Genomic DNA, 15,431 nt, shown 5'->3' on the forward strand with positions numbered 1-15,431 from the left:
TCAGGGAAATTCAAATCAAAACCACATTGAGATACCATCTTGCACCAGTTAGAATTGCAAAGGTTAACAAGGCAGGAAATAACAAATGTTGGAGAGGATGTGGAGAAGGAGGAACCCTCTTACACTGTTGGTGGGAATGCAAGTTGGTGTAGCCACTTTGAAAACAGTGTGGAGATTCCTCAAAAAATTAAAAATAGAGCTACCCTGTGACCCGGCGATTGCACTACTGGATATTCACCCCAAAGATATAGATGTAGTGAAAAGAAGGTCCATATGTACCCCAACGTTTGTAGCAGCAATGTCTACAATCGCCAAAGTGTGGAAAGAGCTGAGATGCCCTTTGACAGATGGGTAGATAAAGAAGATGTGGTTCATATATACAATGGAATATATGGATGAATACCCAACTTTTGTATGGACGGGACTGGAGGAGATTATGCTGAGTGAAATAGCCAAGCAGAGAAAGTCAATTATATGGTTTCCCTTACTTGCAGAACATAAGGAATAACTTAGAGGATATTAGGAAAAAGAAAGGAATAGTGAATTGGGGGAAATCAGAGGGGGAAACGAACCATGAGAGATTGTGGACTCTGAAGAACAAACTGAGGGCTTTGGAGGGGAGGGGATGGGAGATGGGTAACCCCGGTGGTGGGTATTAAGGACGGCACATATTGCACGGAGCACTGGTTGTTGTACATAAACAATGAATCTTAGAACTCTGTGTCAAAAACTAATGATGTATTTTATCGTGGCTAACATAACACAATAAAAAAAATTAAAAAAAAAGAAAGATACTCATTAGCAAAGAGCATTTGTTAATGGGTATCCACAAATATGTTTCATTTACATAGTTTTGTGGTCATAAACAATGTATGCCCACATACAAACTCACAATTATACACTTAAAAATTGGGGAACAGTTTCCCAATTTTGAAGTCCTCCAAATTGGGGCATCTGTGTGGCTCAGTCATTAAGCACCTGCCTTCGCCTCAGGTCATGATCCCAGGTCCTGGGATCTGGCCCCACTTCAGGCTCCCTGCTCAGCAGGAAGCCTGCTTCTTCCTCTCCCACTCCCCCTGTTTGTGTTCCCTCTCTCACTGTTTCTCTCTTTCAAATAAATAAATAAAATCTTTTTTAAAAATCCTCCAAATGAAGGGTTTCAGGGGGCTTTGAACTTACTTTTAAAAATACAAATATGTGATACTTTTTATTGATTTCCAAGATAAACTGTCATCAGGAAAGATGAAAATTCAGCAGGTGAAATACACAAAAGCCTTCACATAATTAATGGGAGATGCTGAGAAATGAGTGTCATGACTTGGTAGGTTTGGTGAACGATCACTTCTTCAAGTTAGTCTTATATATTTTGGGGATATGTCTTTTTAAGCTATGACAAGGGAGACTGACTGCCCCAGTTTTCCCCGGATTGACCTAGTCACAGCACTAAAGTCCCATATGTGGGAAACCCCTAAGTTCTAGAGAAACCAGGATACTCAGTCATCCTGGTTATGATAACCATTACAAATGAATCTAAAAAACAGACTTCAGATAATGTCAACATAAAGTTTTGAATCAAGCTTTCAAAAAAGATTCATGCATATTAATATTTTAATGATAACTAACTTGTTTGTAACCGAATAAATACTATTAATTTCATTTTTATATTACACAATTTCAGTTCCTGTTTTGGTCTATGGATTTAAGGTACAAAATACAATTTGTATAATAGTAAATCATACAATTTTCAAATAAACACATAGATTGAGATATGTGTTTAATGTTTCTTTACTGACGGGTAAGCAAACCAGGCGACCACTTGCCAATATAGCCGTATATGACTGTGATAGATTCAGTGAGATGCCTTAGCTCGGTATCTTTCTATATATCATTTGTTTTTTGAATTCAGATGGTTCAAGGTAAAAATATACACAGAAAGCAGTAGTACAGTGAAAACTTCCCCACTCATCCACCTCCATCTGGCCAACTCAATACCTCCACCCAGTAACCACTGTTATTAGAGTCTAATATGTCCTCGCAACATTTTCTTTATAACAATACAAAGAAACATGAATATATATTCTTATTTTCTTGCTCTGATGTGCAAAGGTAACATATCATAATACTGTTTTCCACCTTTCTTTTCATTTAACAAAATACCTCAGAGATTTTTATCAGGTCACGAAGAACATTCTCGGTTTTTCTTCACAGCTGCACAGAATTACACTGAATGATATTTCATGATTTACTTAACTGGTTCTATATTTATGAATGTTTGAGTTGTTTCTGATCTTTTTTCCCAGTCATATTACACTACAGTGAAAAACTAGCATGTATGTCATTTTCCATTTGTGCTAGGATATCTGTGGAATGGCTTCTCAGAACTGAAACTTCCAGGGGGGCCTGGGTGGCTTAGTCAGTTCGGCATCTGACTCTTGGTTTTGGCTCCTGCCATGATCTCAGGCTCTTAAGACATTGGGCTCTGCAACCAGCATGGAGTCTGCTTGTGATTCTCTCTCTGCTCCTCCCTCTGCTCATGCTTGCTCACTTTCTCTCTCAAATAAAGAAATCAATCTTTAAAATCTTAAAAAAAGAAAGAAAGAAAGAGAGAGAGAGAGAAAGAAGTGAAACTGCTGGTCAACAGAGACTCATATTTTCCTGCTGCTAATTTCCACATGAGCTTCCCCACTCAACAGTCCCATGAGCCTTGGATTAGAACCTGTGTTCCTGTAGCCTGTCAACAGGATGTGTTATCAAATTTTTGGATTTTTGCCAAGATGATGAATGAAAAATATCTTACTATAATTTTTAATTTGCATTTGTTTCATTAGGACGAAACTGAAGATCACTTTGTATATTTAAAAGCTTCTTGTTTTTCCTTTTCTGTCAAATATCATTTTACATCCTTGATCTATTTTCTGTTGGAATTATTACTCATCTTTGGGTCTTGATAAATTAGGAAGATTAGTCTTTTGTCTACATTATGAGATGCATTATTCTTTTTTTCCCAGCTTGTCATTCGTCTTTTTAACTTTTTTATGGTATTTTTAAATATGCAGAGATTTTTGTTGTGTAAGAACGGAAATTACCAAACTTTTCTTTCATGGCTTCTAGATTTGAATAAAAGTTAGAAAATCCTTTTCTACTCCCAAATTGTAAAAAGCTTCTACTTTGTTTTTCTATTACATTTATGATTTCCCACATTTGAATCTTTGATAAATCTGAATATATTCACACTATAATGTGAAGTAAGCACCCACTATCTTCACCAGGTGGTCATTCATCTGTCCCAACGTGTGTATATTATATACTAAACTCCCATGTGCATTTGCTCCTACTTCTGGTGTTTCTCTTCTGGTTCTCTGGCTTATCTTTTCAGTTAGCAGTGACACACTATTTTAATATGACAACCTTGTGTTTTAATAGGATCCCTTAAAATATTTAGTGTTTCACACACAGTGAGTGAGTTCTCTTCTGTTCAGTGTTAGAGTCAGGCATCTGAGGGTCCAATCCCCAGTCCACCTTACTAGTGGTGCAATGCTAAGCAAGTGATTTCATTTCTGGGAGCCTGTTTTCTAGTCTGTGATTTGGAGAAATCATAACCTCCTTACTGAACTGAGATCCATGGAGAAAGCCTTATTGCAGCACATGACACATGGTGGACTCCCCATGGTAGCTGTCAAGTGTTCTGCTAGATTTCAAACTGCCAAGAATATATCCAGACTTCATAAAAATTAAGTTAGCCTACCTATTCCTGTTGACCGACTGAAGAAACAGATCTCAAATGAACAGAATCTCTGATGAAAGAATACTGAGGGGAGAGTAAAGAATCTCAAAACCCTAACTAAATTAATTACCTATTTAAAAAACACTTATCGAGGGTGCCTGGGTGGTTCAGATGATTAAGCATCTGCCTTTGGCTGAGGTCATGATCACAGGGTCCTGGGACCGAGCCCCACACTGGGCTCCCTGCTCTCCCTCTACTCCTCCACTCTGCTTGTGCTCTCTCCCTCTCTTTCTCTCAAATAAGTAAATAAAATATTTAAAAATTATAATAATAAATAAGTAACATTTTTGAGCCATTATTATATAAAAGGAACCACGGTGGATTTGGGGCACAAATGAAACACAATGTCCAGTGTTTGTACACGGACTGTCCATCATCTGATAGGTGTTTACCATTGAATGGCTAATGGAGGAAAGAATAAAGACTTAAATGTATTGAGCTGTCTCCCACTCCTTATCACATTCTCATCTCCTCTGTGACAACCCTGCACTGGCACATTCTCCCTGCACCACTCTGGCCTCACCTATGCCTCCCTGCCTTCCTGCACCTTGTATGCAACCATCCCTGCTGCTCTCCAGAGCTTCCCTCCTGCCCACCTCTGTCCTGTTCACTCTGACTCACAGACAAGATGGCCAATGGATCCACATCTCTCTCCACCAGGTTTCAAAGTGCAGATCCAAAGTCCCTTGACTGCATTTTAACAGATGGCTCCACCTTAGCTGACTAAAGCAGAAGGATCTCCTGCTGGCCTTGAAAGAGCTGGCTACCATGCTGTGAAAGGGCCTGTAACAAGGAACTACAGGGTCTCTTGGAGCCAAGACCGGCCCTTGCTCAACACCCAGCAGAAAGCAGAAACCTCAGTCCTATAACCACAAGGAACAGAATTCTGTTGACAACCACATGAGCTTGGAAAGATGCCACTGAGCACACCCCCCACACCCAAAAAGATCTCAGCCAGGCCAACACTTTGGTTTTTACCCTTTGAGACCCAAAGCAGAAAATTCATTTGAGCCATGCCTGGGTGTCTGGCCTACAGAAAATGTCATGTAATAATAACTAGCTGTTTCAAGCCACTAAGTTGGGTATAATTTGTTAAGCAGCAATAGAAAACTAATTCATGCCTACTTATCCTTTAGGAGTCAACTTGGGGTGGGCTGCCTGGGTGGCTCAGTGGGTTAAGCCTCTGCCTTTGGCTCAGGTCATGATCTCAGGGTCCTGGGATCGAGGCCCGCATTGGGCTCTCTGCTAGGCAAGGAGCCTGCTTCCTCCTCTCTCTCTCTCTCTCTCTCTCTCTGCTTGCCTCTCTGCCTACTTGTGATCTCTCTGTCAAATAAATAAAATCTTTAAAAAAAAAAAAAAAGGAGTCAACTTGGGGAGATTTTCTTTGCTCCTACTTCCTCCTCCCCTCTCCACCCATGAAAATTAGCTAACCTACTGAAACCTGGAAATATCATATACAAATCTCTATTATTGGGCTTATCACATTGCACTACCATCATCTGTCTTATTGGTCTCACCTGCTTTGATGAGCTTACTGAAAGCAGACAGTATCTTAACCATCTCTCATCCCCAAAACATAACTTGGCACCTAATCTAGCTCAACAAATATTTGCTGAATGATGGCATGAATTCAAGTACTTTTCTACCTGGCTGATTTCATACCCAAAGGTATCATGGATATCTTTATGCAATTAAAACAATAGAACCTGATAAAACTATAATCCAGAGCTTCTCAAAATTTAAATGCATATGAGTCACCTGGGTATCTTGTTAAAAGGCAGACCTTGACTCCATAGGTCTGGGTTAGGGCCTGAGATCACCAGTTTCCGACAAGCCTCTGCTGATGCCACTCCTGAAGGCCTATGGACCACAGCATGAGCCCCACAGCGCCATTTACCAGGCAGGGGGTGGAAAGAGAAAAGCCATAACCCAATCCAATCTAATCCTGTTCGACTGCATGTAAAATGATGAACTGAATCGGTCTAATTTTCTAAGGCAGCTCTTTACCCCAATTTCATCCCTTTTTACCCACTCAACACACAGGAAATTTACATAATTCAAAACAACACCAGTCTTTTCTCATGAAAGTTCTACTGCAAAAACTGAAAATGGTAACAAGAAATAGTATTCAAGAGTTGATTATGTGAGCACAACAGTTACTGAAGCATTTTTATAATCACTGTATCATTCAAATATAAAAAGAAATATATAATATGCTGCTTGTCACTCCGTTTGTAGATTAGGATGTTTGGTTCACACTTCTTTATTTGCTATTGAAATTCTGCCTAGATAGAAGAATCATATTCCTCCAAAAAATAATGTTACCTCTCACTTTGGAATTAAATTACCCAAGCTCCTTATGTCCGTATGTTTTTTGGATGAATCAAGGTTATAGATACATAGACATACACCTGAAAGATCGCAATTTTGTATTTAAGAATAAATTTATGTTTCTCTTAAGATACACTGGCCTCATTTTTTGGCAATTTTGTAAATAAAAGAGTACTTAATATCATACCTTAGAACAGGAAAAATGCTGAATTTGGGATAAGGCCAAATCCCAACCCCACCCACAAAAGTATATAATCATGAACAAATTATATATATTATCTGGACCTAATTTCTCTTGTCTATAAAATAAAGGGATTGGGGTGCCTGGGTGGCTCAATGGGTTAAGCCTCTGCCTTCGGCTCAGGTCATGATCTCAGGGTCCTGGGATCGAGCTCTGCATCAGGCTCCCTGCTCAGCAGAAAGGCTGCTTCCCCTTCTCTCTCTGCCTGCTTACTTGTGATCTCTCTCTCTCTGTCAAAGAAATAAATAAAATCTTTTAAAAAATAAATTAAATAAAAGGATTAGTCTAAATGTTCTCCAAAGCTCCTGCTAGTTTTAACATTCTTTGCTTCTATCTGAGCTAATTAATTATTTCATAAAGGTAATAAATCCACACTGCTATTAATGAAGAGAGAGTTAATTTAAAAAAAAAGAAAGGTAAAATGAGCACTTTTCCTTATCTTCTCAAACAGAACACTTAAGAAAATCAGTATGAATTGAGAAAAATAAAACCATTACTGTGATTTCTCAGGTTTCAAACTTCAGTTCTGAAAACTGAAAATAAAGCATTAGGGGGGAAAAAAGCACTCTGAAAAGGGAGAGAGAGTGGTTCAAGGAACACAAAATAAGTCTTTGCTACAGTACATTTCCATTAGCCAACCTAAAATGCATCATTTGGAAGAGAGGATTATAAGGTGGTAAAATAACCAACAAGCCTTCACGTTCTGTTACCTCCTGATGGACCTGGATGCATCATGTACTTTTACTACAAGTTACAGTGATTTTTCTAATTAATCAGTGTCTACATTTCCCTAACTACAAATTCCAATCAAGGAAGCGAAACAAAGGATTTTCACCCACTGATCTGTGATTAGCAGTTTTACATCCTAACTTTGGAGCTACCATATACTGCCCTTTCCTCTCTCACCCTCAGACCAGTCCCTGGGGCACAAGACAGCTATCCAGCCACCACTGCTTCTCTTCCATAGGAACAGACGGTGACAACTATTGGTTTCATTAATTATGGAAACCATTGAAATCTCCTTTGGTAACTCCAGTAATAAACTAGCATTTGAATTTCACTTGTTGTCAAGTTCACTTTTCATATTCTCTTTGTCTCTGATCCAATGTGCATGACAAACTAAGACAAATGAAATTAACCTTTCCGATTAAAAAATAATAATAATAAAACAGGAAAGGATTACTTTCCTTTGCTCTCCTGGAATTCAGATGCAGACAGACAGAAGGAAATGATCTCATTTTATTCAAATATTCAATAATATAATCTCTGAAAGAAATCTCTCTCTAGTATTTGTATTCATCATGTTCTTTATTTTTTAGTATTTTATAATGCTGTGACATTTTGGAGGCTTGTGGGTGGGAAAATTAATTCTTAGAGATAGCCAACAACTTGCCTGGATCATGTCTTTGAAATGCAAACCAACCGACCCTGAGCCCATTCCCCACTCACTACTACCTATCGAGTTCCTGCAGTCTGGGAGGCTATCTTCCAGCCCTAAATCATCCCAGGGCCAGGTACCCGACAATCAGAGAACATCCCCCAAGCCAGAAACTACAGAAATTATTACAACCAGCCAATCCTAAGCCTCCTTAGTTTTCTGACCCTCCTCATCCATTCATTCCTATTAAAAAACACAATAAAGGGGGTGCCTGGGTGGCTCAGTTGTTAAGCATCTGCCTTCCCCTCAAGTCATGATCCCAGAGTCCTGGGATCTAGACTGCACTGGGCACACTACTTGGCAGCAAGCCTGTTTCTCCCTCTCCCACTTCCCCTGCTTGTGTTCCTGCTCTTGCTCTCTGTCAAATAAATGAATAAAACTTTAAACACACACACACACACACACAATAAAGACTCTTGCCCATGTTTTCCCCTCCTTCCTTCTGTCCCTCAACATACTAGGGCTTCCTGGGACAGTGTTGCACCATGTGCTGTGCTCCCCGCTTGGGAAATGTGAGTAGCAAACTAATTTTCAGAAATCACCTATAGATCTGTTAGCCTCACTCTACCTGAATAAAAACAAAATTCCAGGTATATTTTAAAACAGTATCCGCTAAGACTTCCACAAAAAAAAAAAAAAAAAAAAAAAAAGAGAGAGAGAGAGAGAGAGAGAGAGCACGTCCCCTTTCTATGGTTCCGCCATATATAAATGAATTCTACTGGCTGATGTAAACTGGTATAGCAGTCAAGTGTAGGGCAGTGAAATGATAAAAAAAAATTAGGTACTACTGAAGATTAAGAAACTAATACAACCCTACCCTAAATATTTTCTCAATATCTATTTGAGTATATTATAAAAAATTTCATTACACTATGCCTAAGTCAAAGCCAACCATGGCTCCTTCCTCTAGTATATCAAGGTCGGCAGACACAATATCAAGTACAAATTCCTCTGCTCTGCCGTCAAGACTCTCTAAGCTTAGCCACTCACGTCCTTTCGGGTCATCTTACTATTTCATTACATACCAAATCTCAGACTCAGTGAAAGGGAAAGACCCTTAAGATATTTTAATCTAAGACTTTTGTTCTATAAACAAAGAAAATGAGCCCCAACCTGATGAAGGACTTGTCCTTGGTCATAGAGCTAATTACCTCCAGAGCCAAAGACTAAAATCCAAATACTCTGACCCCTGGCCTAACACTCTTTCTACAAAACTGCCAATAGCAACATCTGCTCAGTCAGACAAGTCATTATACTCTCGTCATTTATCACATATATCATATTTGCTTCCAACCCCATACCTTTGGTCACACTGCTTCCTTGGCTCAGATGATCCTTCCTTTGACCCTTCAACTTCCTTATCTCTCAAGGTTAGTTGCCTAGAGTACCCAGATATTAAAATACAAAGAAGTTGTGTTCTTTCATATTGCATTTTACCAGGTTGGATTTATTTTACCAGGTTGGACTTATGAACCATTTGTTACAACAGCATTAAATAAACATTAGATAAATTTTATTTGTTAAATACATTAAATAAAGCATTAAATATAGACGTCTTAGATTCTCCTCATCCTTCAAAGCCAAGACTTAGGCCCCAATGCCTCTACCTTTCTCTAAAGGCTTAATGCACCTAGGAGCACTCATGTGTATAAGCAGTTAGTGTCTCACAGTGCCCTGTATTTGTTAGTTCTTTTCTATTCAACAATAATAAGTTCATTTTTCAGATTTATTCAGATCCTTTAGAGAATAAATGACTCCTATTTCTATTTATCAAAGTTTAGAGTTCACTAATCAGATATAGATGCCTAGATTTTAAGAGGTACAGAGGAAGAGAAAGAATGGAAACCAATATTTATGCAGTATCAGATATTTTACACACACAATTATTTTATTCTTCTAAAGTCAAATAAAATTTCCTTTTTCATTTAGGAAACTTACATTTTTATGTAGGAAATCTGAAATTTTACAGCCTACACATGGTTTGGGGTCTTATGACCAGAACATCCACATGCACACCAAACACCTAAGAAATCACTTTGGAAAAAAAATGCTTTTTTCCTCAATTATCATACACCTACACTTTGCCAGTCAATTCTAATGGTGGTGAGTGGGAAAAGGATAACAAAGGACACCTGTCTTCATGCTGGATGCACGAAGAAGCATGACATGCTAAGGAATCTACCAGACCCGGGGCAATGCCCCTCTTCAAACCTGCGGCAGCACCATGGGCCACCCATAAATGAAACTCATCCACATGACAGATCTCAGTAAACAAAGGCATCAGACATGCAATAATAAAACCTAAGCAAAAAAAGCACTCGTGCAGATGGCGTAAGAGAGGGTATACCCTGGGGTGACCTCGGAAGATGATATAAAAGCCTTATCAAGATGTTGAATGCAGGTAGTATAACAAGTCTACTGATAAGATTTTATCCATGAATCAAGTATAAAAGCCTATGAAAACATGTGAATAAGAACATTTGGTTTTAATACAGCAGACAACAGCAAAAACTAAAAATCCCCTAAATGTTTAGGGAAGGGTACTGTTTAATGAATTATGGTACATTCACAGAGTGGAATGTTAAGCACCACTGAAAACAGTGACATGTTCTGCATGCATTCCAAGACATACATGCTTAAGTGCAAAAGAAAAAAAAAAGGATACGGACCAGGAAGTAGAATATGAGCCCATTTGGGATGCATGTATGCATGCAGTAGGTATTATGAATGTATGTATGTGTTTTTGCATAAGGGGTTTGGGTTTTTTAGCTTCCTATTTTTGCTTTTGATTCCTATACAGATAGATGAGAAAATACAAACAGGGTCACACCTTTAAATAAAGATTTGTGAGGGGTTCTGAGGGGGCTTAATCAACTTAATCCAACTCTTGATTTTGGCTCAGTTCATGACCTCAGGGTCATGAAACTGAGCCCTCAGTAAGGCTCTGCACTAGGCATGGAGGCTGCTTAAGATTCTCTCTCTCCTCCTCCTTCTGCCCCTCCCTTGCTCTTTTTCTCCTTATCTTAAAAAAAAAATTGGGGGGTTTAACATGTGTGTGAGTGGGTACAGTAGAGAATTTACTTATTTTCATACTATTTGTACTATTTTTTTAAACCATGTGCTTGCATACTGAAAAATATAAAGGAATGTTTTTTTAATTTCTGTGAAGAAATACATAGAAAATTTTAGTATAAGAAGACATTCATTGGCAGATACTATTATCAACATCTATAAATTACTAGATATTGAAGATATGAAATTACTACCTCAAAAGCAGATGTTTATTTTTTAAATTTTTTTAGAGATTTTATTTATTTATTTGACAGAGAGAGACACAGCAAGAGAGGGAACACAAGCAGGGTAGTGGGAGAAGGAGAAGCAGGTGCCGAGCAGGGAGCCCGATTCAGGGCTCCATCCCAGACCCCAGGGGACCTGAGCCGAAGGCAGACACTTAATGACTGAGCCACCCAGGTGCCCCAAATGCAGATGTTTAGAAAGTACCCAACTGTTCATTAGTTTTATGTTTAATGTGCTTAATCTAGCAATGCTATTTTGCTTAGTTGACAGGAAATGTCACTTGTAAAATTATATGGGTTACAAAGAATGTAAAGTATGTTAGTGGTAATTCAAGCAAATTTCAAACATGATTTTCATAATCAAATTCAAGCATGATTGAACCCCTTTCTCTCCACTGTGAATGCAGCCACAGATGTAAATCAGTTTATTATATTAAACTATTAAGTTTAACTAATTAAAGTGGATGCTTTAACTGGCAATAAGCCCCTAGCTCACAGTATAATGTGGAATTCATCCTAAATGCACATCTTTTTTATTATCCTATGTGAACATTCTTAAAAATAATTGTAATAATTGTATGTTCCAAGCACCTCAAAACTCAAATCAGTAATATGGCCCTTTGAAATATCATTATCTTCGTACGATCAAAGAAGCCCACTTGCCTGGAGATGCCATTAAACACCAGGAACATCATTCAACAGATATTTTTGGAAATCCAGCCACATAAGGCACCACACTCAAACAGCACCTATATAAGTGTTGAGCACTTCTGGGGTTCAAAAATGGGGAAATCCCAACATGGAAAGGAAATAATGGTAAAGTTACTGGCATCAAGTTAGAAACCAAGTTCAGCTTCAAGAGAAAACTAGGATTTGTGATGATACAGAAAAGACAGAAGTCTGAATACCATGTTGTAGAGCAAGATAACGGAAGTGCTGAGAATGGACGGTAATAATTTTAGCAGCTTGACAGGAAATGATACTGAGAAAAAATAGCAAATGTGTTTAGACAGGAGAGGTAGTCTCCAATATTAAACACAAAAATTTAAGAATTATGAAGCAGCCAATACTGAATGACTCTAGGACAATTAGTAGGGAAGATAGGCCTAACTGTCTCTCAGACAGTGGTTCTCAAACATGAGAGCGTACCACTATCACCGGGAGGCCTTATAAAATACAAACTGCTGAGCCCCACTCCCAATATATCTGATCCAAGAGGTCTGGAGTAAAGCCCAAGAAATTGCATTTCTAACAAACCTCTGGGGTGATGCCCATGCTGTTGTTCTAGAGACCACAGCTGAAGAACCACTATCCAAGAACAACTGTGAACACATTTAGTACCTTGTCTCCTCAGAAGGCATGACATAACAAACCAAAAATGCTGAGAAAAACATCATCGTCACATAAGCTGAGACAGGCTCAGGTCTTTCTAAGTCTGGTCCAAGGAACCCCTTTGAAGTGAGCTCTCTGGGGTACACGGAGAATGACTGACTCTCACAGAACTGAGATGAAGCCAATCTGGACCTCAGGGGGGACTGGATCTCGGCCCCACATTAACCATCTCACCTCCCAGTGAGGCTGATCTGAAGGAAACAGTTCTGTGACTAGACACAGACATAGAGTTAACATCCAAAAATCAACTGTGGACAAGATCATCACTTGGCATGTCTTCTTTAATGCTGGGAGTTCATTAAACCATACCTAACCTGAAAGCAAACCAAAGAGTGTATGACACTTTGTCACTTCGCCAGTTGCAATATTTAAATGCATAACCACAAACCACTTGAAGACCCCAAAACCCAGACCAATACATGGTAAGAGTCTATGAGAGGTCACTAATGAGAATGTTCTAATGCCCCACTATCACCAAAACCATCACTATGGACATATCCTGGTCACTTCTGCCACCTTGAAATGTGTAGGAATACAAAAAGTTGCCACAGGGAGAGAGCATAAGTAACTAGAAGCAAGATGCGTATTATACCCTCTAGCTGTCAAGATGTCACTGTGAGGTAATTTTTAGATGAGATTTATACTCAAATATTAGACTCTGAGTAAAGCACATTATCTTCCATCATGTGGAGGGGCCTCATCTAATCACCTGAAGGCCTTAAGAGAAAAAAAGTCTGACCTCTCTAAAGAAGAGGGAATTTTGCCTCCAGAATGCCTCTGGACTCAAGGTTGCAACATTAACTCTTATTCTGGGTCTCCAGCCTGCCAACCTCCCCTGTAGATTTCAGACCTGTCAGTTCTCACTATTGTATGAATCAATTCCTTAGAGTAAATCTTTCTATATACATATGTACACATATACATCTAATTCATCATTATCAAGTAGGGACAAAGACTGTGAACAGGGATGTGACAGGACAGTTAACTACTACCATTGGTTCTTTCTCTGGAGAACCCTAACAAACACAACACTCTCCAGTCCACAGTCTCTGTCCGTCACTTGATAATGATCAATTACCTCCATTGTTACAAAGAAAATTACCTTTGGGACGCCTGGGTGGCTCAGTCAGTCAAATGTCCGACTCTTGATTTCAGCTCAGGTCATTATCTCAGGGTTGTGGGATTGAGCCCTGCATCAGGCTCCACAGTGAGCATGGAGTCTACATAAGGATTCTCTACCCCTCTCTCTCCCCCTACTTCACTCACATGTGCGTGTGCGTTCTCAACTCTCAAATAAGTGAATCTTTAAAAAGGAAAGAAGGATGGAAGGGAGGGAGGGAGAAAGGGAGGAGAAGAAGGTCTCTAAAATTCCCACTAAAATGTACCATGACTAATATTTGGATTTTCTTCCTGGTATTTTCCTACACATACATATGTATAGTTTTATCTCTAATTCAAAAAGTAACACATGTTAATGGTAAAGTATATGAATAGAAAAGATAATATAGGGGTGCCTGGATGGCTTGGTGGATTGGGCCTCTGCCTTTAGCTTGTGTCGTGATCTCGGGGTCCTGGGATTGAGCCCTACGTCGGGCTCTCTGCTTGGTGGGGAGCCTGCTTCCCCCTCTCTCTCTGCCTGCCTCTCTGCCTACTTGTGATCTCTCTCTGGCAAATAAATAAATAAAATCTTAAAAAAAAAAAAAAAAGAAAATCACCTGCATCCAATCATCTAGTAATAACTACTCAATGTTTTAGTCCGTCTCCACAACAAATTAAAGCTCCTCCTTAAATGACTATTAGATAACTGACTGGGGGGAGGTAGTTTTTCTTTTTATCTTTTATATTTTTTTAGATTATTCATCAAATAATTACCTTCAATTGGAGAAATATCCCTTTCTAATAAGACATAAATTATTTGTGCTATATTTGGTGGGGAATTAAGAGAAAAGATTATTTAACAAATTTTATTTGATAAAATATTAAGTATCAAAGCATTTATTGTGAAAGATAAATCCTGTAAGTATTTTTCACAGAAGTAATTATCTTATCATAGCAATGTACTGTGTTTGTAAATACCAGAATAAAATCTTGGACAGCACAGGCCAGTCACAGAATATCATAAGATATAACTGTATGAATTACCATATCATATGAGATATACATAGTAAAATATATTTTCTTTTCTGCAATATGTTATATTTAAAATACATGCACATGTAAATGTGTTCAAAGGATATGCATTAAAATGTTTTTAAAATTTAAAAAAAAAAGTTCTCTTTTCACTTTAAAATGAATTATTACCCTTTAAAATGTTGTCAGGCTTTAATGACATTTATATTCTATGCCTCTGTATATAAAACTCACCCAGAAGCAGACAGCTCCTACTTATTGAAAAAACAGCCTCCTCTGTGGTTACACAAACTATACAATTACGTTGTAAATTTCCACAGTGAGCACAAACTAAGGGCCCAGGAACTTGACATCTTACCAAGCATCCATCCTGATTCAAATGCTCTTTGGAATCCATACTAAGCTTCCTCTTTCTGTTGGGCTGTTTCATTGCCACTTTAGCACTCCTTAGCAGTATTTTTCTGCAAAATAGTGCCACATAAAAAAGTTTAGGAGTTTTGCTCCTTTAGAATAACAAAAACAAACCCAAATAATGCTTTCATTAAACTTCTAACTGGTTGCCATAAATACACTGAAAAATGAGCTGACATAAAAATTTCATTGTTGCTCTTATAGATCCCACTAAAATAATAAGTTAATGGGGGAAAGAGATGAGTTTTCTACTTCATCTAGAATTTGTATAATAAAGAAAATAGATACTATTTCTTTGGTCTACCTAGCACAATATTTTTGGCGTTTTTGTGCAGTTTTGGGGAGGCGGTTGTTTTTATTTTTGTTTTCTTTTTTGCTTAGTTAATTTAACTAATTCAGGTTCACTGC

General features: G+C 38.3%; 1 protein-coding gene across 1 annotated transcript in view; it reads right to left on the reverse strand.

Annotated features, from left to right (window-relative positions):
• L3MBTL4 (L3MBTL histone methyl-lysine binding protein 4) overlaps positions 1 to 15,431 on the reverse strand; it is a 439,737-nt gene that overhangs the window by 341,897 nt on the left and 82,409 nt on the right. Inside the window, exon 3 of the mRNA XM_032875713.1 lies at positions 14,971 to 15,073. Within this exon, the coding sequence (XP_032731604.1) occupies positions 14,971 to 15,042 (72 nt within the window). The 5' untranslated portion in view covers positions 15,043 to 15,073. The remainder of the gene's footprint in view (positions 1 to 14,970; positions 15,074 to 15,431) is intronic.

This window comes from Lontra canadensis, unplaced genomic scaffold (assembly GCF_010015895.1).
Source record: "Lontra canadensis isolate GAN:19392208 unplaced genomic scaffold, GSC_riverotter_1.0 scaffold57, whole genome shotgun sequence".
Lineage (NCBI taxonomy): Eukaryota > Metazoa > Chordata > Mammalia > Carnivora > Mustelidae > Lontra > Lontra canadensis.